The sequence below is a fragment of the Antechinus flavipes genome, chromosome 2, assembly GCF_016432865.1.
Source record: "Antechinus flavipes isolate AdamAnt ecotype Samford, QLD, Australia chromosome 2, AdamAnt_v2, whole genome shotgun sequence".
NCBI lineage: Eukaryota > Metazoa > Chordata > Mammalia > Dasyuromorphia > Dasyuridae > Antechinus > Antechinus flavipes.
The window spans coordinates 663,214,121-663,238,819 of NC_067399.1; the positions used below are offsets into that span (position 1 = coordinate 663,214,121).

The window sequence follows — 24,699 nt, forward strand, 5'->3', positions numbered from 1 at the left end:
ATTGATTTGATTCCTACAGGCAAGTGACTTGTCCAGGGTCACACAAATTAGTAACTGTTTGATGCTTAATTTTAATTCAACTCTTCTTCACACCAGGCTCAGCACTCTATCCACTGCACCCCCCAGCTCTGCTACTTCCTAGGTGGGGCGATCATGAGAAAATCATTTCACTTCTTTCCTGCCCTACCAAAACAAACAACCACGTGTGAAATTGCACAACTGGGCAAAATTAGATTTCAAGATCTCTCCATTTGTTCTTTAACTGCCCCCTTCTTCTCCCATCCCAATATCCCCACCCCAGGCTTGAACCAGACATTTTTAAGCAGCTTTTTCCTCTGATCACTAAGGTCCTTTCTTGTTCTAAGAATCTATCATTCTGTGATGACTCAGTTTTTTCATCTGCAAAATGGATCTCATAATTCTTATAGTATCACCATCACTGAATCACCGTAAGCAAGTCTTCTATAAATCGTTAACTGTGACAAAATCAGAGTTACGTAAGCTCTTTGAGGGCAAGGGCAGTTGCATTTTTGTTTGCATATTCAATGCCAGGCACATAACAGACATTTAGAAAATGCCTGTCAACTGATGAGTTCCACCATAGAACAGTGGCTAGTCTGGCTCACCTGAAGTCAAGAGAGAACTGGTTTCAGTTCCTGCCTCTGACACTCCCTGGCTCTGTGACTATGAGCGAGTCACTTCATTTCTAAGATGCAATATGGAGATAATATCTACCCCCATGAGGATCAAATGAAGGAATGTATTTAAAAAGTACTTTGCAAGATGAGCACTATACATAACATTTTAGTAAGTATTTAATAATTTATTTTAAAATTTAATTTTTAGTTATTATTATTATTATATTCCAATTCTAAGTGCTTCCTAAGCAGGCAGCCCTTGAAATAGAAGCTGGGTCTTTAAGTCTCACAGGTTTTGAGACTAGATATTCAGTCCCAATGTGTAAATCCAAAATCTTGACATGAGGAAAAGGCCCATATTCAAACTCCAAGCAAGGCTATCAGAATCCAAGATGACCTGACCTCTAGTTTCCCAGATCGGTAAACGGATACGCTTCCGAGAGGAAGCACTTGGGGAGCAGTTCTACAAACAGAACCTCACACCCTCGTGCAGCCATTTGTCACTTTCCCAAGCAGAGGGGGAGAGAGACCCAGGAGGGCTCAGTCAATTGTCATGATTTTGCAAGACTCTCAGGCAGCATATTTTGGTGGTGACTGTAAATGACACTGGAGGGAGCGCTCCAGCTGGGCTCAGGTAGAGAACACTCTGCCTTATACCTGTGATGTCACACTCAAGGCATGGGGGCGGGCTGCCAAAACCTGGAATTGGCGGGGCCGGGCCCTGCCGAGCGCTCGTGTCCTGAAACCGCCCGGCCCCATTCGGTGGTATCTTGTCAGAGCTTGCAAACCACATCACAGGGAACCAAGCTGCTCTACTTGATGTCTCTCTCAATTACCTTATGCTCATTCGCTTATGAACCCATTCCATCCCTTAAGAAGGAAAGCGTCAAGATCGAACCCCCCAGAGATAAAGACAAAGGTACCCAACCCCCCGAAAAACACCTTTCTCGAATTTGTCATCAATCACGACAAAAGGAGAAGAGGCCTGATTTGCTCTTGATCAGGAATGAAAACAGACCCTCTGCTTCCACTCAGCCCCTTGGGGAAAGTCATGGGATATTTAGGATGGATAATCACAAAGGACTTGCCATCTGTTCTCAGCAAGTCAGTATGGAGCTAGAGAAAAATCTATGGATCGTGGATTCAGGATAAAGATTCTGGTTCTTCCTCTGATCATCCATGGGATCTGGGGCATTCATTTCCTCTCTCTCAACCTCAGTTTCCTCATTTATTAAAATGAGAAAATTAGGCTAGATGATCTCTGAGATGCCTCCAAACACCTTTGCTCTATGGCCCCCTCTTCTGATTGGTGAGTTTCTGTCTGAGATCATCATCTCAGGAAAGGTCCAAGACATTCACGTTCACTTTTTTTTTCCTGGCTTCACTTCTGACTTTCTAGACTTTTCCACTTTCTTTCTTCTTACCTCAATTAGAATGTAAGCTCTTTAAGGGCAGGTATTGATTTTTTTTTTTTTTTTTTGGGCTTGTCTTAGCACTTAGCAGAATATTGTGGAATAATAGGTCTCTGTCTGTCTCTGGGTCTCTCCCTCTCACTTCTCTCTCTCTCTCTCTCTCTCTCTGTTTCTGTGTCTCTGTCTCTCTCTCTCTCTCCCTCTTCTTTCCTACTCCCTCCTTTTCCCTCCCACATTTGAACTATCTGGTGAGACAGTCATGCAGATTGAGTCAATATTGATTATATGGGTTGAGCGTGAGGGAAGCACTTTAGAAATCCCAATGTGCTACATCAACATGAGCTATGATTAGAAATTCTGGGAAGGATGGGCCACTCATGAGGATGTGTCACAGAGGCCAAGCTCCTATTTCCCTACTGGAGACTTCAGGGATTCAGAATTTGGCTCTAGAAATAGTTTGCTGAAATCTGGCCCTTAATCCTGGCCTTACAGAGTTGATTAGGATGGCTGGCTTTGTTTTTAAGGGGAAAAAGCATAACTGTCTTTGGCACAAAATGTCACCCGAGCCAAATACCTGGAACAAATAACTGGTAAACTGAGCTATTGAAATCTGACCCACGCCAGTAAAACCTGAAGAGGGAAGTCTACAAATATAAACTGACCCCTTTACTCTTCACATCAATGAGAATAAAATAGTATAAACATCTCTTTTCAGAGTTCTACGTAATTCATGGCCAAGGAACCAGATCCCAAAGGTCTAGCTTGGGATTTTGGCTTTCACTCCATGTTCCTTTCTCCTACTCGGACCCAAAATATGACTCTAGGATAATTTTGGGGTGACCTGAGAGGAAACACAATTACAATGACTAAATTTAGATCTTCCAATTTCATCCTCTGTTAATCTCTGAAAGATATTTAAGAGTACATGGGAGGGGGGAAAGAGAGAGAGAATGGCTCAGCCGGTTTATTTTTGATATAGTAAGAGTAAACCATGTCATTGTGGCCCCAACTGTGAAATCTCAGCCTTGATGACGTGGTTGCTAATCACAGTCCCTTTACCCAATGGTCAAAGCTGGAGGTGGAAAGCCTTTCTGTTGACTAATCAGAATGTCAAGTTTCTCTCTCTCTTTCTCTCTCTCCCTCTGCTCCCCACACCCCAACACACCCCAAGACACACATCCTCAATGGCTTAGGACGCCAAAAGTCAGATTCTGAATGGAAAACTGTATCAAGAAAGAAGACGGAAAGATTTTTAGAAAGAGAAACAAAAAGATTAATAAAATGAGTAGGTCTGAATGAATGACTGTACCTTGGCAATGGTTTTGCCATCTGAATTATTGCTGGAATCCTTCACGCCATTTACCGAATCTCTTCTCTGAGGGCACGATTTCTTTTTGCGTGGCCTTCCTTTAAGATTTGGCGCTGAAAACAAATGGAGAACAATTTATAGTCATTTTCATTTACATGGGTTTGTTTTCTTAAACAACCGAGCCAGGCTCAAAATCAATCCCCTGTAATTGTTCATAGAAATGTACACATCTGTACCCAGCCACCTCTCATTAGGAGTCACTCACTCTGATGGGCTGTATTGGCGTAGACTAGAAACCACCGTACCCCATTTCCCAAGACTAATCTATTATACTTTAACATATCTAATTAATATAAAAGCAAGCCCTTTGTCTCTAAAGGACGTTGACAGAAAGAAAATGCATTTCCCCACAGATGGAAAAGATATCTTTGTAGAAACATCCAGGGTTGGAAATCATCTCTGAACCAGACTGTAACACACTCTGTTCTGGCTCTCACAAACCTAAGTGATCAAGCAGCCTATTTGGGAGGTCACGGCAGCGAGAGCCTTTGAAAACATCTGCCTTAGAAAGTTTCTCAAAGTAGCTACAGTCTCGCAAACAACGTAAATGCATGTCAAATAAAATACAAAAAGGATAAGTGACAAAATTATAGATATATAAAAACCATATATAAATATGCATATTTGTATATAATCACACAATATAATCCATACATATGCACAATATACACATATAATATGCATGTTTACATACACATACCTACATATATAACTATATTGACACATATAAACCTACAAATAATACATATTCATATATGTACACGTATACATACACACATATAAACTTGTAAATAATACACATACATACATATATACATATATGCACAATATAAATCCACAAACAATACATATACATAATATATATACATACATATAAATCCATAAATAATACACACACTATGTATATGCACAATATAAACCCATAACTAATACATACACATATACATATATATGTATATACATGCACAGATATAAACCCACAAATAATACACACACACATATATAATACATATATACACATATAAACCCATAATAATAACATATACATAGTCACATATACACATGCACACATACAAACTCATAAACAATACATATACATACATATATACATGCACACATGTAAACTCAAAAACAATACATATATGTACACATATAAGCCCACATATATATGTGCACACACATAAACCCATAAATAATACATATACACATCACACATGTATATATGCATATATAAAACCCATAAATAACCTATATAATAACATATATATGCATACCTATAAACTCACAAAAAATATACATATATATGCACACATATAAACCCACAAATATGAACACCTAAATATACATACACATACACACATATAAACCCATAAATACATACTTATATATGCATATATGCACACATATAAACCCATAAATAACAAAACACATATACACACATATAAACCCATAAATACATACACATACATACTTATATATACACACATATCAACTCAAAAATAATACATATATGTACACATATAAAACCATAAACAACAATACACATACACACACAAACACACACACACACACATAAAAGACATTCACTGTAACAGCCCGACCAGTATTAAATGCATTTTACTAATCTGTGGTTAGCACAATCAACATATTTAACATACTTGGCAGAGGCATCTGAACCAGCATGTTCGACTCTCTTTTCAGGGACCAGTTTTATGGAAATCCTGAGGTTTGTTTAAAGTCACCCTCCCCTGAAAGCTCCCCCCCATCCCACCCCCGCCGGCCCATGCTGAGACCAGTTCAAGTCTTCAAGTTTTTTGGAAAAGGGCCGTACCCGGGATGCAAATCAAAGTCCTATTTCATCCCTGATGTCAAACTTAATTCCTCGTAAGACCCACATAAAGGGAGGAAGAGAAGACAGATGTTGATTTAGCATCACCACTGTCCGGCATGAGCTCCTGCACTGAGTTCCCGATGGGAATTCCCGATGGGAACCAGACTTAAGCAGCATCAGGCTCACTTAAGAGGCACAAAGTAACAAGCTCACTCAAAAACAACTGGTTTCTCTAGGTAGCCCCGCCATGCCTTGCTTTAAGGGAGGATTAGACAAACACCACAAAGCTCTCCCTCCAGTCTTCCCTAGCTGTTGTTCAGCTAACTTTTGGCCACAGGGTTAACCGGTGGCTTTGGGGGCATCTCACATCCGAAGCAAATTTGGCAAATACAATTAAGACAACTAATTGATTTTTTCCAATTTGTGGGGGAACTTAACTCTAGGGAGAATAATAATGATGATCATAAAAGGGGGGGAGGTTGCTGGGGTTTTGTGTTGTTGTTGATGTGATTGTTTACTAGCCCCCAGTTCCTGTCCCTCTCTCCTTCTCCCCCTCCCTAAAACTGAAATTCTTTCAGAAGCCTCGCCTGGACCGATGATCTGAAGAAAACACGTCCCAGAATGAAGCAAAGAGAAAGTAATGATTTACCCATTCCAATCGCCGAGCATCGGTCTGATTTCTATCTGGGCTCATGAATGCCAGACTGCCCACTACTACATCCCTGGACCGCTCGGGCTGCCTCGGCGTGGATGTCAGCTTTCCTCCAAATGAGCCCTCGGAGTCCGGGCTCTCTGCTTACAACTCCCCGCCCCCCGCAGTTCCATTACTCATGTAAACACAGAGCCGTGACTAGCCCCGAGTGTGGGAGTGTGGGATGAGCCCCAAGAGTTGCCAGGCTGGCAGGGAGGCCACTCGGCGCTATCCACCTTCTTAATGGGGCCGGTGATTTCATCCTAATTGTTTTGTTGACCCTGACCTCTTGCCCCAAGTCTGGCTAGGACTCCGTGCCCCGTTCCATGAATCTGACACCCCGAGGAGCCCTGAGCCAAGGTATTCCATATCTCGGGGAGGCGACACCGGAGAGGAACCAAAGCGTTGCCACAATTTACTGCAGTTGGCCCGAGAGCTAAAGCTTTACTACCTGCGATGTACTAGGTGCACTCGGGTGTCAGTTCCCAAAATAAAGCCACAGCAGACTATAGCAGAAAACTGGGCCTGGCCCTAAAATATCTCTTTAGAAACAATGAGGAAAAAACTCAAAACAAAATAAGTCACCCCTGGCCCGAGGCCTGTGGTAGCTCCTGCTCTTAGTTCTGGTACAATTCTAACCATAATACCTTGGTCCTGCCTTCCAGGGAGAGAGACCACCTGTCTGATAGGTCAAAGCTCATTGGAAGAATAAGCCAGTTTCTACATGCCTTGAGTTGCTTAAATACTTAGAAAGGCAGAGTAAATTACACACTCACTAACAAGGACTCGTATCCAAGTCTGAGAATTCAAACAAATAACAAATAAAAGAATTAACTTTTAAGTGAGACAAGAGAAAAAAAAATTGTCATCTTTAGGAAGTTAAGGAGTGCAGGGGAACTGAAATGATGCCCTTACATACTTTCTGTCTGCCTCAGTTTTTTATCTTCAAAATGGGAATAACAATAGTAGCCACCTCTCAGAATTGTTGGGTGGATAAAATGAGATACTATTTGCAAAGTCCTTCAAAAACCCTAAACACGCTACATATGATCCATCCTTTAATAAATGGTCCTCTTTCTTATTTGCTAAAGCATGATAGAAAAGTGGATGTCCTGGCCTTTTTCCTAATCTTTGCCAGATGTGACTGCCAACAGATCCATCAGGGTGATTTGCCTCCTTCTCCTACCAGTCCCAACCTACCGCTTACCTACATATTTGCAAGAATGGAAGAAAATGCTTAAGTTTGTGTTGAACATGGGAGGAAAGGGATATGAGGAATGATACTGGAAGGTGTGTCAGGTGAAAATTATATTAGCATCTCTGAGCCCCAGGAGACCGAATTAGGGGAAAAGCTAGAGAAATCTAGCTTTTGACCAGGAAGAACTTCCTAAAAATTGGAATGGGCTGCCTCAATAGTTAGTGAGTTCCCCATCAGTAAAAACCTTCAAGTCGAGTGTGAATGACTACTTATTGGGGATGTTGTAACAGGTGATCAACCTAAGTACAGATTGGAGCCAGTGGCTTCTCAGAGACTGTGAGACTAAACCAGCTCTTAGCTGCTGGCCAGATGTTCAAAGGAAGCTCAGTCTGGTGACTGGTCAAGGTTCTGATGGCCACTGGCTGCCTAATGATCATCTCAAGCCCAGCGCCACATTGGGCTCTAAATGATTTCTCCATGTTAGGTTATCCATTCTCCCACAATGCTACTTGGAGGGGTGTAACACTAGAGACCACTTCAGCTTCGGGGTAGCTTTGAGATCTGAGGAGACCATGTTTTGATAAAATTATAACAGGAAGTCTTGGAAATGAAGGATGAGCCAGGCCTTTCTTTTCCAGATATGTAAGAAATGGGGGGAGGGGGGGAGAGGGAAGTTACAAGGGTTAAGGGGGAGGAATTTCAGCCCTTAAATATCCTTCTCAAATGACCACCCCCTTATCAGCTGGGCAGCACACTGGACAGAGCCCTCGTCCTGGAGCCACGAAGAGACCAACCTCAGACATTTACTAGCTGTGTGACCCTGGGCAAGCCATTTAACCTGTTTGCTTCAATTTCCTGAATGTCAAATGGGGGTAATAACAGCACTTACCTCGAGGGATTGTTGTGAAGGGCAAATGAGGTAATACCTGGCACACACAGGCGCTTAATAAATGCTAGCTCCTTTCTTCTTCCAAATTCCGCCCTCCGCCATCACTATCCCAAGTCAAGCTACCCTAGAACCTCCTTAATAATAACTGCTGGAAATTCCCCCAAACAGGGGCTTTAACTTATAAATTTTTCTGTATAATGGCAGGCTGGTGAAATTTAGGAACCAATTCTCAAAACAGTATTATTAGATGCATAAAATAACACACACTGAGTTACAAAGCAAGTGATTATATTGAAATACAATAAACTAGACTGTCCGGACCCCAATTTAAAAATCTAGGCCTTAAAGCTTCAAGGTTTTAAAAACACTCTATTCATTTTGCCATCTGATCCTTTTCGAAGACAGAAGTTGGCCACCATTTTGCTCCAGAGAAGAAATGGCATCTTTAGGAGCCCCAGACCTTCAGTGTGTGCATTAGTGCCAGAGAAAAACTGGTTTCCACTAGGGAAGGCATACAGGGAAACTGAGGCAGCCCCTATTTAATTCATGCCTGGCTCAAGCCAGTTTTATTAATTCCTCATTTCTAAGAGACCATTAAGCTTGTCCACAGATTTACAAAATACACACAAACACACACACATGCACATAATTGTTTACAGAGGATGCAGGTGTGTGTGTGTGTGTGTGTGTGTGTGTGTGTGTAAAATTCACACCCACACTTATGTAAGGAGACATTTATTTTAACAACCCTGCCTGGAGTAGTCAGCAGAGAACTTTCTACAGGTGGAAGAAGCTCCACACCTGCGCCATCAATGGACTACAAAACATTTGGCCATGGGCAAGCTTTGTGACTTCAGTAAATACAAATTTTATTGAACAGGGGCCACAGATACCCCAAGACGGGCTACAAGTCTCAGTCCCCTGATTCTCACTTCCCCATATTAGTCACTTTTGTTCTTCTGGCTAATCATTTGAAGATCTCTATGATTTGAACAAAGATTTCCTGTACCACTGGCCATCATTTCTTCTTACTTCATGCAGTGAAAGGAACAAACAGTCACCTTTAGGAAATCCCAGCCACTGGGAGGGCTGAGAGCATGGGTGTTAATTCTAGGCCAGTTCAGGGAGCCCCGACAGTCCCGTGTGCTCTGATGCCCTTTGTGGGCACCACCTGGGCATTATCTCCCCCTGCGCTAATGAGCGGCTCCCGGCCAAACAAAGCACTTCAGATTCTAGATCACTAGGCCATGATCGCAAAATCACTTCTGTCTGTTACAAAACTGGGCAAGTTCCCGTGTGGGGCAAGGTTTCAAACAACACTCATGATAAATAATCCCAATAAGAACAACAATTCATAATAACAAAACAACGGAAACCTACCCAGCTACTGGCCAAGTAAATTGCTTTTGGCCTAAAATGTTCCTGTTTTTCAATTTGTCCCTTCCTTCCTGCGGTAACCTTCTCTTTTTTAACAGTCCTGGTCTTGGAAAACACCGTAAAGATAAACACCTCTAAGAGTTGGATCAACTCGCCATTTAACAAGCCTTTCCCATTTTTTTTTGGGGGGGGGGAGGTTTTTGCCAGCAAGCAAAGCTAGCTACCCTTCTGCCCCACAGATAGGAGAGACTCTCTGGTGGGCACTGGTGAAAAATCACAGGCCTAAGTTTTTCAGAGCATCCGACAAAGTCTGACACCAGAAATCAATACGAGAGGGAGTCGGAGGAAATTTAACTCATTTGATTGCAAATTGCTACAGGACAGAACAGCAAACAAAAAGCCAGTGACTCAAATATTGGAGGCCGAAAAGCATTCTATCATGTGGTATGTGCAGCACACGCTGTGGATAATAGCCTGCATTTCTCTAATGCCATTCCTCTGAGGATCTCAAAGCTCTGTTTACAGAGACAGGAATCTTAAAAATACTCTGATGAGTTGCAGAGTGAGACATGTTCTTTCTGGAAAAACTAATTTAATTGTCAATGCTGGGTTCTATTTTAAATGTTTCCCTTTTGCCTTTTTTAGAGACTTCCTCTTTCACCGTGGCAAAAAATAGTTTGGGTGTTTTTAAGTGATTAATTTAAAAGGTTGAGACTTAGGGGCTTCTGCCAATCTTGGTTTCTATTGAAACCACATTTGACATTGAGAGCATAAAAAAAGAAAAAAAAGATTCTGCAGATTGTCCCTTATAGGATTTCTCTTCTTTCAGATACTTAAAACCAACAACACCAAACTAAAAACAAAAGGACTCTAAATTTGGTTTGAACACATGGCTTTAAAAATATAAAAACAGAAATGTTTCCCAGAAATTGCCTTTTATTTCTATATTTACTGTTTTCAAGAACATCTGCCTCCACACAGTGGGGCTGCGACAGTGCTGTTTACTCATTACACCTGGCAACTGGTTCATATCAACTGAATCCACCTTGGTGTTTAAAAGGCACCTAACCCCTAGAGAGCTCTGGGCCCTAAGTTTAGAAGCTGCTGGCTGGTTTTTACTGAATTTTTTCCCCTACATTTCCCAAGTACAAATGCTTCAAAAGTAGCCGTGCAGTCCACTGAGAGTGCCGTCCCCGAGAAATACAATGACATTTGGTCCTAGCCAACATTCTAGAAGAGGTGGCGATCTCTGGATAGTGCTCCTCTGCCATGCTGGGAAAACTCTAGGGAAAGGGTCAGGGTCTAGTACCCAAGGATTATTTGAGTTATCATTTAAAGTTTTCATCTCTGGGCTGAGCATCACACAAAATGAGGACTTAATAACTTTTCGTGATAAAGATACAGAGATTTCCAAGCTTCTCCTTCTTTGTAATTGGATAATTTGGTCCTGGATAAGGATACCAGGAGTCTAAGTGGACTATCCAGTCCTAAGTTATCCTGGGTAGCCCTTTGTAGCGATCACATGATTCAGGAGGAATAAATGAATGTCCTGGAGAAGGCGTGAAGAATGTGGTTGGGAATAGTGGGTGACAAGCCCGAGCCCTGAGTTTCTTGGCTCGCACCCGTTTCTGTTACAAGGCCTCTGGCCGGGATCCCCGTGCCCACTAACGACAACTTTCGTGGAAATCGGGTCCCAGGACTGGGAAACGTACGGCGGTTTTGTTACAGGGAGGATGACGAAACGAGGCCGGAGGAAGCCCAAGTCTCAGCGTGATGGCATCGTGTCAAAATGAGTGAGGTAATCCAATGGAATGTATGAGCTCATGTCATACCTGCATCTCTCCGGAGCAGCTCATGTCCAAAACAGCCAAGTACTCTTTGACTATTCACCAAACCATGTAAGTAAATAGGTACTCCTCCTTCCCCTCCCAGAACACACCCCCCACTCTTACTCACTTCCACCTCATACTAGTCATCCTTAGAGCAATTGCTAATGGCCTAGATTGAAGTTTTTGTGATTTCAAAAGCATCTGATTTGCACTTCTACTTCCTGATTCGCCTTTTCTTTCTCTGCCTTGGAGGCCTTCATTTCTCAGAAACACTTAAAAACACAAATTATTCTATTTTCCCCCTCATAAACTAAACAAATCACGCTGGTTCATCTGTATCACTAATTGGTTCGAAAGCACGTGACTCCGTGAATTCTTGCTATCAAAATGGATGTAAGCCACTTAGGGCATCTTTAGCATTGTCAACCCAGATGAATTTCTAGGGAAGGATGAATGGCAAGGAGGAAAAGCAATCAAACAATCCGGGGGCGTCTCCCACTGTCCGGCAAGCGACGCCACGGGCTGTTCAGCCATCAAATGGGGGAGGCATTTCAGTGATTACAGGAAAAAAAAATTACCAAGGCTTAATTGATTGATGATAACAGGAATACAGTTTGGGTATATTTACAGAATCAGAATCTCAGAACTAGGAAACCAGCAAAAACAGATCATCCGGCGGATAAGAATGGGCTCGATTCTTGCTTAGATATTTGACTCAGTGATCCATTCTGTAAAATGTTTCCCTCCCAAGGTTATTTTAGGCAGGAGGTCTTCAGCCAGGAGTCTATAAATAGAGTTTTAAATTTTGATAACTGTATTTCACTATAACTGGTTTCCTTTGAAAGCTTAGGGGTTTTTTTTATTTTATTTTATGCATTTGAAAACATTCCTCTCAGAAGGGGTTCAAAGTCTTCCCCAGACTACAAAGGAGTCCATGACACAAAAGAGTATTATAACCCATGGTTATTAGGCTCAATGAGGTAATGCATGAAAAGTGCTTTGTATATTTTAATGTTCTATGTGAATTTCCAGTTATTATCTAAATCCAATCCTCTCTTATTATAGCTAAGGAAACTGAGGAACTACTTTCCCCAAGTCCCACACACCCAGATATGTTAAGTCTTTGTCTAGTCCCACATGGCTCTACTGTGATGGGTCAACTACGCCCTTGAGATGCTACAGTACTTGATCTTTAAGTGCCTTGTACAGTAGGAAAGGAGATCCAGAAAGACCTCACCTTCCCTTCAGCCAATGCCTTCCTCATCAGAAAATCCTCTTCTGAAGAAGAGAAAGGTTCCTCAGGAAAGTGAGAAGTGAGAGGAGGACAGACACAACACATCACAGCCAAGGCTCCTCCCCGGGATTTCTGCTCCAGGCACGGAGCTTTCTAGGGAACTCTGCCCTGGGGACTCAATCGCTTCTGAAGATCAGAGGGTTTGGAGAACATCTTGGCCCAGATTCCCAAATGCCCATGTGGTGTCAAAGCACGAAGATTGCGTGTAAGACGGGGTGACTCTCCCAGATGTCCCTGCCACCCACAAATTAGCTGGGGTCAGCTTAAGTGGCAAATATTTAACAAGTCCTATCGACTCCAACTGGCACGGCACCCAGGTGGCGCAGTGCTGGAGTTGGAGATGAGAATTCAAATCCAGCCTTGGACCATTCTTAGCTGTGTGATTCTGGGCATTGAGTTCCCTCCTCTGTAAAATGGGGATAATAACAATACCTACCTCACAAGTTTATCAAGAGGACCAAATCCTATAACACTTACGATGTTTTATAAACCTTAATGTACTATAAAAATTATTACTATTACTATGCTCATCATCACGTACGCCAGAATTGGCTTGGGGGATTGATTTTAAACTTTTGTTCTCTTTATTCCACGTCTACTTTCCTCTAAGTCACCATCATTTATGGATCAACTTGTGAAGAGCCAATGCCAGCCAAGGGATCAGGTGGGCTCTCGGTGGATAGAGAACACAATAGGGTGGGGGCAGGGAGGAAGGGGAACCCTTCAAGTGGCCCATTAAAACTAGGACAAAAGAATATTGTTCCAACGTTAAACTAGATGGGTCTTTGAAAAAGACTTAAGCCTCAATTTAGAAAAATCTCCAATTTCCATTTTTGGAAGAAGTCTCTGTAAACACAGATATACATTCTTTCTCAGGATGGTATCACACAATAAAAAATTAAAGTTAACCCCTCAGATGCCTGACGATTTTCCAGGGTTTCAGGATTTGGGTTGGAAATGTTTCTACCACAGACAAAAGTTTGGATTTCCTTCATCTTCCGAAGGATTTAAAGCCAAGAGTAACCTTGTAAATAGAGAGGATGAATTTTTGTCATTAAAAAAATAATAATCAAGAGACCCATTCCTTCTTATCTGCAATCGAAATGTTCCGTGGGGTTCGACTAGAACACGACAGAAAAGATTGGAAAGCTACATTTCGTATTGAATATCCTTGAAAGGCGCAGTAAATATCAGAACAATTTTCTAACTCATATGTACACAGTGCATTCTTGTTCGGCCATTTCTCCTGCTTCGGGTTTGGAAACGAGATATTCTATTCTCGACATTGAGGATAATCGATTTGCTACATCTCTTAAGAAAACATTCCCCATTTGGAAATAACTGAAATGGACACTTTTTTTCGGGGGGGGGTGGTGGCGTGAATTAGTATGGAGACATTCAACTGAGACTCGAGACTGAAAAATTATGAGGGTGATTTTTTTATTTTTAATCCTGGACTTTCTCATTAAAAAGAAGGGGCTGGGGTTGGGGCGGGGGGAGGAAAACAACACAAAGAAAAGAGTTTAATGTCACCAAGGGGAGACTTTGGTTTTAAAAGGCTCTGTTCTTTCAGGCAATGAAAGAAGTTTAAGAAGAAAAAAAAAAGCAGTCCATAAAATGAGGATTTTCTTCCTCTTTTTGATTTTTTTTTTTTTGCCACCATTAGAATGGAGAATTGAAATTCCAAATCACTCATATTTGGACAAGGCCTTGAGGGCAGAATCAGTCCTTACTTAGATGGAAGAGGTTGCCAGATTTAAAAAAAAACCCTAGATTTAGAAGGGATGTGATTGATCCTTAAGGTAAGTGGGTAGATTGACAATCTTGGAGTCTGCAAAACTCAGGTTCAAATTCTGCCTCAGGTATTCCCTAGCTGGATCACCTAAACTTGAATTTCCTGATCTGAAAAATGGCAATTTTGAAAATAGGGTCTACTTCTTAAAGTTGATAGGAGAGTCAAGAGATAATTATCTGTAAAGCACTTTATAAAACTTTAAGGTGGTAGATAACTGCCAGCCAAGACATTATCTTGTCCAACCCTTCCTTTTATGGATGAACCAACTGAGACTCAGGGACATGAAGTGATTTGTTTCAAGTTACACAGGAAGCAAGAATTGAAATTCAAGTTTTTTGGCCACCCCCCTCTCCTGATTCAATGCTCTTCCCATTAAACCACACTGCCTATGATCTTTAGCATCAATGATTCATCACTTCCTCAGTAACAGGCAATCTAAATCCCTCCTCCACTATCACACACACACACACACACACACACACACACACACACACCAGTTGTAAGATGATCCCTAGTCTTGTTGACAAGTATACTTAGGTAATAGCACTTATTACAAGAATATTCTTCAACACCAACAATTGTTGTAAAGGATGGGAAGAGGGAGAAAGGGGTAGATGAAGAAGTCCTCTGGAAGGGAGCGAGTAGAAAAATGGGCTGATGTGGTACCTCTAGCATGGACTAGGCTGGATTTGGATCCGCCTTCACATCTTGGTTCAGCCACAATATCAAGTGGGCAGTTCACTTGTAACCCCTCTGGGTCTCAGTTTTCTTAACTATAAATTAAGGGGATCAGAATGGATTGCTTCTCAAGACTTTTCCTGCTAAAAATCCTAGGACCCTAAAGAATCAAAGGATATATTCATATCCTCAGTCATATATTAACAAAAGATAAAAAGAAGTACCCATCTGAGGGAGAAGAAAGGGATTTTGGGTAAATACAAAGTTTGGTAGAGCAACATGGATGGTTTGTAGACAGGGATCCTTGCTTAAAGATTGGTGGTGGTGGGTTTGAACCTCTCTTCCTCCCTTCCTTCCTTCCTTTCTTTCTTCCTTCCCTCCTCTCTCTTTTCCCTCCCTTCCTCCCTCCCTCTCTTCTTTCTTCCCTTCCTCCCTTCCTTCCTTTTATTTATTTTTGCTGAGGCAATTGGGGTTAAGTGACTTGCCCAGGGTCACATAGCTAGGAAGTATTAAGTTTCTGAGGCCAGATTTGAACTCGGGTCCTCCTGACTTTAGAGTGGTGCACTATCCACTGTACCACCTAGCTAGCTGCCCCACTCTCATCCTTGTTTTTTTTATTTTTTTAAAATATTTTCCCCTGATTATGTGTTTAAAACATTTTTTTTAAGTTCTGAGTTCCAAATTCTATACTCCCTTCCCTCCCTCCATTCCCCCTGAGATAGTAAGCAATCTCATATAGGTGAGCATGTGTGCAATCATGTAAAATATTTCCATATTAGTCATTTTATATAAGAAGACAAAAAAAAAATGAAAGAAAGTGAAAAACAGCGAGCTGCAGTTTATATTCAACCACTATCAGTTCTTTCTCTGGAGGTGGGTAGCCCACTTCATCATGAGTCCTTTGGGACTGTCTGGGATGGCTGTATTGCTGAGAAACACTAAGTCGTTCCTCATTCTCACACAATGTTGCTCTTACTGTGTACAACCTTCTCCTGGTTCTGTTCATTTCAGTTTGCATCAGTTAAGTCTTTCCATGGATCTCTCAATCTTAAGTGATAAATCCGGGGTCGTCTGGGTAGCTGCCTTTAAAATATCACGGGTTTTCTCCAATTCTTTTAATATTTGGTGGGAATTTTCCAATTCAATGGAATTCAAATTCCATTTGCTCTGGATGTTCACATGACGTGCCCCGCCCCCATTAGAATGTAACCTCCTTGAGGGGAGAGATGTTCTTCCTATTGCCCGGCTCGGTACAGCGCCCGTTACGCTCTGAAACGCTGACTGCTTGTCTCTCGTCCGTGGGCGCCCCAGTTCTGGGAGGCCATCAGAATGTTCAGGAATAAGGGCACGAATTCCAACCAGGGTGCAAGCTGGGAGGATGGTACAGAGCTCAGGCTTGCCTTGAGGTACTCTCTTAGACAACAGATGCTCTGACCAAGCCACCAAGAAAACTGCTCTGAGACCCGAGTTAGTCCTTCCTGCGGCCTAGAGCGCCCCAACACCTGGGTCACAGCCCCTCCAGCTCCAAGCTCCCCTGCCTGGGTCACATTTCAGTCCCTTCCCAGAGCAGAAGCCGAACCAGCAAGTAGCAGCCCCAACATGGCGGTTAAAGGGACTTGGGTTAATTTGGGGCACATTGTAAAAATAAAAAGGGCCCAGCTTTATTAACCCTGACTCTAGGACATAATTTCCTTTCTTAAAAGGGAAGGCCCTTGCCACCCTGCGGTGATTAGGGCAGTACCTCCAGACTAAGAGCAAGAGTGGGTGCAGTGTGGAGTCAGAAGACCAAAGTTCAAATCCAGGCTTTGCTGCTTGCTACTCGTGTGGCTTGAGAGAAAGCACTTAATTCTCCCAACCTCACTTTCCATATCTATGAAATGGAGGAGCTGGGTTACACCTCTGACCCTTCGTAGTCTAGCATATTATGTGATCTCTCTGGGCCTCAGTTTCCCCATCTGTAAAACAAAAGTCTCTGACCCTTCACAGTCTAGCACATTATGTGATCTCTCTGGGCCTCAGTTTCCCCATCTGTAAAACAAAAGTCTCTGACCCTTCATAGTCTCACACATTATGTGATCTCTCTGGGCCTCAGTTTCCCTATCTGTAAAACAAAGGGATCCAATTGAGCCTCTGACCCTTCATAATCTAGCACATTATGTGATCTCTTTGGGCCTCAGTTTCCCTATCTGTAAAACAAAGGGATCTAATTGAGCCTCTGACCCTTCATAATCTAGCACATTATGTGATCTCTCTGGGCCTCAGTTTCCCCATCTATAAAACAAAAGGGTCAGATTAAGCCTCTGACCCTTCATAGGCTAGCAGATTATGTGATTTCTCTGGGCCTCAGTTTCCCCATCTGTAAAACAAAGGGATCCAATTGAGCCTCTAACCCTTCATAATCTAGCACCTTATGTGATCTCTCTGGGCCTCAGTTTCCCCATCTGTAAAACAAAGGGATCCAACTGAGCCTCTGTCCCTTCATAATCTAGCACCTTATGTGATCTCTCTGAGCCTCAGTTTCCCCATCTGTAAAACAAAAGGGTCAGATTAAGCCTCTGACCCTTCATAATCTAGCACATTATGTGATCTCTCTGGGCCTCAGTTTCCCCATCTATAAAACAAAAGGGTCAGATTAAGCCTCTGACCCTTCATAGGCTAGCAGATTATGTGATTTCTCTGGGCCTCAGTTTCCCCATCTGTAAAACAAAGGGATCCAACTGAGCCTCTGACCCTTCATAGTCTAGCACATTATGTGATCTCTCTGGGCCTCAGTTTCCCCATCTGTAAAACAAAAGTCTCTGACCCTTCATACTCTAGCACCTTATGTGATCTCTCTGGGCCTCAATTTCCCCATCTGTAAAACAAAAGGGTTAGATTGAGCCTCTGACCCTTCATAATCTAGCATATTATATGATCTCTCTGGGCCTCAGTTTCCCTATCTGTAAGACAAAGAGCTCCAATTGAGCCTCTGACCCTTCATAATCTAGCACCTTATGTGATTTCTGTGGGCCTCAGTTTCCCCATCTGTAAAACAAAAGGGTTAGATTGAGCCTCTGACCCTTCATAATCTAGCACCTTCTGTGATTTCTGTGGGCCTCAGTTTCCCCATCTGTAAAACAAAGGGATCCAATTGAGCCTCTGACTCTTCATAATCTAGCACCTTATGTGATCTCTCTGGGCCTCAGTTTCCCCATCTGTAAAACAAAGGGATCCAATTGAGCCTCTGTCCCTTCATAATCTAGCACCTTATGTGATCTCTCTGAGCCTCAGTTTCCCCATCTGTAAAACAAAAGGGTCAGATTAAGTCTCTGACCCTTCATAGTCTAGCACATTATGTGATCTCTCTGGGCCTCAGTTTCCCCATCTGTAAAACAAAAGGGTCAGATTAAGCCTCTGACCCTTCATAGGCTAGCAGATTATGTGATTTCTCTGGGCCTCAGTTTCCCCATCTGTAAAACAAAGGGATCCAATTGAGCCTCTGACCCTTCATAGTCTAGCACATTATGTGATCTCTCTGGGCCTCAGTTTCCCCATCTGTAAAACAAAAGTCTCTGACCCTTCGTAGCCTAGCACATCATGTGATGTCTCTGGGCCTCAGTTTCCCCATCTGTAAAACAAAAGGGTTAGATTAAGTCTCTGACCCTTCATAATCTAGCATATTATGTGATCTCTCTGGGCCTCAGTTTCCCTATCTGTAAGACAAAGAGCTCCAATTGAGCCTCTGACCCTTCATAATCTAGCACCTTATGTGATTTCTGTGGGCCTCAGTTTCCCCATCTGTAAAACAAAAGGGTTAGATTGAGCCTCTGACCCTTCATAATCTAGCACCTTCTGTGATTTCTGTGGGCCTCAGTTTCCCCATCTGTAAAACAAAGGGATCCGATTGAGCCTCTGACTCTTCATAATCTAGCACCTTATGTGATCTCTCTGAGCCTCAGTTTCCCCATCTATAAGACAAAGGGCTCCAAATGAGCCTCTGACCCTTCATGGTCTAGCACCTTATGTGATTTCTGTGGGCCTCAGTTTCCCCATGTGCTGAATAAATGAGGCTCGCCTAGCCGCCCTTGAGATCCCTCCCAGCTCTGGAGCTACGATCACGAACAGAGGATCAATAAACTCCCTCCTTGCTCTAAAATCTCGAGAGCCCCATGGCAGCCACGGGCTAAGCCTCCAGATAAAGATTAAACAAACCTCCTCCTCGGGACCCTTTGCCTTTTCATTAAGAACCCGGACTGGTTCTACCCAGACACGGCGGCACAATCTGCTCCCTTGTGCTCCGGTTCTGTATTTGTCTTTGTCCACATGGTTTGCATATTTCAGCACGCAACATTATTAACTCATGACCAACTGTCAGCTGATCATTATCTAACCCATGGGGGTCTCCCCCCCCCCCCAAAAAAAAATCCTTATTTGGGCAAAAGCTCTCGTCTGCCCCGTTCTCGATTTTCCTCCAAAGAGCTTTATTCGGACCATTGTTCGCTGTCGATGGAAACTCCAAGGTTACATATGTGGCGATCTGAAGCCGGGGGAAACAAATCCTTAGCAAGTTTAAACACTAAAATGATATTAAAACCATCTCAAAGCTTTGTTAGCTGAAAGGAAACTCTCAATCGCCCTCTAGTGTTAAATCTCCACTCTGCACCCAGCAGACCACGGAAAACCAGGAGGTGGAGAGACTATTGGGTGATAGCAAACTGATGCAGAAAAAGACATCATTCTCATTGGTAACAATTCCAAATTACCGGCCATTTTTATCACTGTTTTTTTTTTTTTTTTTAACATTAAAAAAAATACACTCGGAGGTAAACGGGGTGGGCCTGGGTTTATGGAAATGACAATCCTTTCTTTTCCCCACGTACAATGGCTTCATTATATTTACAACCATAACTGTTGTTTGTGAACGATTGATTTTTCCAAGGTTTGGGAATCCTTCGAAATCGCTGCCCCCTGCATTAAAGGTTTCCTCATGACCAAAAATAGACTGGTGTAACAACCAGTTCAGTATTAGAGGAATCAAGGAAACAAACTAGAATTTCCTAATATGGAAAAGTAACCAAGATTTTTTTTTTTTTTTAAAGAGCAGTTTATTTTGATTCTGAAAATGGACAACATATGGAAGGCTTGGCCCTATTGAAACAACGGAAGGTATACTATCTCTCCTTCTGGTGGAAGAGAAAAAAAGCTGACTGGAGACTTCCATTAGATTTTTTTTTTCTATTCCTCACTATCAGTGTGATCTTAACTCCCTTAAGATTCAGGATGAGCCTCAGTTTCCCCAATTGTCAGAGAAGGCAATGTGGCCGGATGATTTTTAGTATCCTTTGATTTTTCTTCCCTTTAAAAGATTCTCTAATTTTACTCCTCCAAACAGATCTGAAAAGAGCCCGCACTCTATTTAAGGATGGCCAAACTAAGCATGCACACTTTATTAAAAAAATTCATTTTCAACTCTGGCTGGAAGACTTTGGATAATTTCCTGTATAACAGGCCCATCCCTGAAAAGTAAACAGAGCTGGTATTAAAACAAACCAATCAGTGTATCTGCAAGTACATGGAAGATTAATGGAAAGATGGGAGAAGCCAGAGGAAAGTGTATGAAAATATGAACCTTTCCTCCCTCTTCTCCCAACACCAAGCGACGGTATTGATGTTTTCTTAGATTTGACTTCTCCTCTGATTAATCATGACTACCCCCAATCAGCATTAAGAAAAATGCCCTGTTTTTTTTAATATGATCTTAGAAGCTGATTAAATCTTAACTTGGTTTTCCAAATCACATATGGCAGGCCAGTTTTGCAACAAAAGCCATTTGGTTTTGTCTTTGAATTAGCAAAGTTATTAAAGTAATTTTACTATAAAATTAAACAGCTGTGAGCTCTTTAGAAAAACATGATGATTCTTGTTCTCCTTTGTACTATTGTGCAAGTTGAAAATACCCTTTCTTTCATGCCTTTTTATTCCAACATGAATTCCCCAGTTAGCCGGGTTAGCTTTTAAAAATAATAAAGAAAACACAACAAAACAAAAAGTATTTGATGACCTCTGAAATCCAATGTTTAAGTAGTAGGTAATTTACAAGAGGGCTTACAAAGAGTGGGGACTCAAAGGGCCTTTGTGTGGCTTCCATCAATGAATAAGTAATGATACTTTGTCCTACTGCTGTACCTTTCACTGAGAAACACAAAGCTTCTCACAAATATTTTGGGGAAACAAGAATTATTCCACCATTGTACAGATGGACAAACTCGAACACATCAAGATGTCGACCCAATGGGAAAAGGGAGGGGCAGGGGTCACATATATCATCTGACTCCTTGCCAAGATTTTCTGCTCCTTGTGAGATTTTTTTACTTTTTTGGAATCAAAAGAATGGTAAAGTTGGAAATATCCTTTTTTCATGATTGACAACAGACTGCAGGGCCAGACTCTGCCAGACTTGTTACTACTTTAGAAACGAGGGGCATATGGACAAGCACAGTGATTGGTTGCTTATAATCTCTGACACATTACCAAGAACGCAGATAATTTGCTTTGATGGAGCCAGATATAGGTCCACTGGATAAATTTTCTAAAGCCGGCCCGCTCTCCTGACTTGGCAAACAATTTAAAACCAAGTTTTCTTGCCTGAGAGCTTTGTTTCACATTTTCAGACCGTATTTCTCAACTAACCAATTAACTTACCCAGTCATGATTGTGTTTTTATAACCCATATCCGATAGTTTACTATCTTGGGGAGGGATAGAATTTGAAACTCAAAAAAAATTTTTAAAGTATTAAAAATTATTTTAACATGTAATTGGAGAAAGAATAAAATATATTTTAAAAACATTTATTAAGCATCGTGCTAGGCTATGGGGATACAGGGACAAAAAATGATAACAATCAGGGGCAGCTAGACTTCCTAGCTGTGTGACCCTGGATAAGTCACTTAACCCCAATTGCCTCAGCAAAAAAAAAAAAAAAAAGAAAAAAAAAAAAAAGAAAAAAAGAAAGAAAGAAACGATCCCTCTTCTTGGTGAACTTACATCTTTATTGGAGAGACAATTACATATAAATACATATATATATATATAGTATAAGCAGAAACCCAATAAATATATACTTAAATATTCACAAAGTAGTTAAATATATGGTGGCTAGGGAGGGAGGAAACTAGAGATGTATTTAAACAATTCTGTGAATTGTATTCACCTATCACCTCTGTTACTCCCCTCCTGAAACTAGTATCAGTGAGGGCAAGCACCATGTCAACCAGTCAGTAGTCAATAAACATTTATTCAGCATCTACTCTGTCCCAAGTATAATGCTAAGAAATATTTACACTTTGTATTTTCATATCATCTAAGAGTGTTTTTCTGGAAACAGTAGGTGCACAATAAATGTTTAATATTGAAGTTTTACCGATCGTTCTTTTTTATACGAGACAGTCATTTGCAGATGTATTGTTACAACCCTAACTCCCATGAATCTTCCATTGTTAACAAAGAAAACTGCTTAAGCTAACGAAATAACAAAGAAGCTACATCTGACATGTATGTAAGATTCCACCAAAGCAACGAGGGAAGGAAATTTCCTTATACCATCAAGCTCAACTTGAGCCATTTTGTTGTCTGCCTATTGAAGGAGCCCCGCTGCTCTTTAGTGACCAGCATCATCTTAACCTCAGGAAACCACTCAACAATCGCTGCCCTGGCTGGAACTGAGTCATCTCAGTTAGGGCTTGAATGAGTGCAAACCTTCTTAGCTCCCTATAATCACCCATCTCATCCAGCTTTCCATTCAAGCCATCCTGCTATCATCCCTACAATGAGGGAGGTTATGACTCCTCTCCCCCTTCCATCTCTTGTTCGGAATACTGAAATAAAATCAATATCACACTAATGGTTTGAAAAGGGGCTTCTCACTCATGTAACCTTCTACCCAAATCATCCTCTGGCTACCACTTTCCTATGTATATTGCCTACCTCGGTTGGAATATGTGATATTTCAAGCAATTGTATTTTTATTAACAGTATTTACAACAGTGCCTGGCTCCTAGGAATTATTATTGCTTTTTATCATTCATTCATTCACTTACACATATCGTTTTAAGAGTCAAGCCAATATCAGACCATATCCCAAGATAAGGTTAAGATAAGTACATAATATACAAGTAAAAGATGATACCATAAATAAATTAAGAGAGCACAGAAATGTGTTGGATTTATGGATAAGGAAAAAGAACATCACAAAATATAAAATAGATAATTTTGGTTAGATAAAATTAAAAAGGTTTTGCACAAACAAAATCAATACAACCAAAATTTTAAGGAAAGAAAAAAAATGGCAGAAAATTTTTGTAACAAGTATCTCTGATTAAAGTTCTCATTTCTCAAATATTTAGGGAATGGAGTCAAATTTATCAAAATACATTCCCCAATTGATAAATGGTCCAAGTGTTTGAACATGCAGTTTTCAAGCAAAAAAATCAGTCAGACTAAAAAAATGCTCTTAATCACTGCTGATTAGAGAAATGCAAATTAAAATAACATCTATCAGATTGACTAAAATGAAAAAAAAAAAAAGGGAAATGTTGAATGTGGGAGAGGATGTGAGAAAACTGAATATTAATGCACTTTAGTGGAGTTGTGAACTGATCCAACCATTCTGGAGAACAGCCCTAAGGGCTGTCAAACTGTGCACATCCTTTGATCCAATGATAACATTTCTGGATCTGTGACCCAAAGACATAAAAAGAAACAAATAAAGGGAAAAGAACCTATTTGTAAAAAAATATTTATAGCAATTCTATTTTGTAGAGGATAAGAATTAGAAACTGAAGGGATACTCATCAATTAGGGAATGGCTATATAAGGTGTAGTATATGTTGGAAATAAAATATTATTCTGCTTTAAGAAATGACAAACAAGATGACTTCAGAAAAGCCTGGAAAGATTTACATAAACTGATATGTAATGAAATTAACAGAATCAGAATAACATTGTACACAGTAAAACAATAATCTTCAATGAAGTATTGTAAATGACTTGGCTATTCTCGGCAATACAATAATCCAGTCCTATGGGACCGACAGTGAAGTATATTATCCGTCTCCAGAGAAAGAATTGATATTGTTTGAATAAAGATTAAAGCATGCTATTTTTCACTTTCTTAATTTTTTTTTCTTTTATTTGAGTCTTCTACAAAATGACCATTAAGGAAATGTTATTCACAATTGTTTATATACAACCTATATCTGATTGCTTTCGATTCAAGGACTAGCAGGGAGAGAAGAATTTGGAGCTCAAAACTTTAAATGAATTTTTTTTTTAAGATTACATATTTGGCTTCCATTTAGTGCTCTTTCTGCTTACATTATAATAGTTACTGTGTATATTGTTTTTCCTGTTTTGCTTGCTTCACTCTGAATCAATTCATACATGTCTTGCCAAGTTTCTCTGAATACCTCATATTTATCATGTCTTACACTGTCATTTATATAATATTCCATTATGCTTATATACCACAATTTGTTCAACCATTCCCTAATTGATAGACATTTATTTTATTTCCAGTTCTTTGCTACCCAAAAAGTTTTGTTTTGACTATTTTGACATGGAGGAGCCTTCCTTTCAATCTTTGATTTCACTTGAGCAAATGTTTAGCACTGAGATCTCTAGATCCAAGGGTATAAATGATAGTGACTTTTCTCACATCAT

General features: G+C 40.9%; 1 protein-coding gene across 3 annotated transcripts in view; it reads right to left on the minus strand.

Annotated features, from left to right (window-relative positions):
* The window catches only part of ARID5B (AT-rich interaction domain 5B), a 209,840-nt gene that overhangs the window by 43,532 nt on the left and 141,609 nt on the right, over window positions 1–24,699 (minus strand). For 2 of the 3 annotated variants that reach the window (XM_051982609.1, XM_051982608.1), the window contains exon 5: window positions 3,360–3,472. In XM_051982609.1, the coding sequence (XP_051838569.1) occupies window positions 3,360–3,472 (113 nt within the window). Of the gene's footprint in view, window positions 1–3,359; window positions 3,473–5,899; window positions 6,020–24,699 lie in introns of those variants that run through there. The other variant, XM_051982610.1, reaches the window with a different exon arrangement.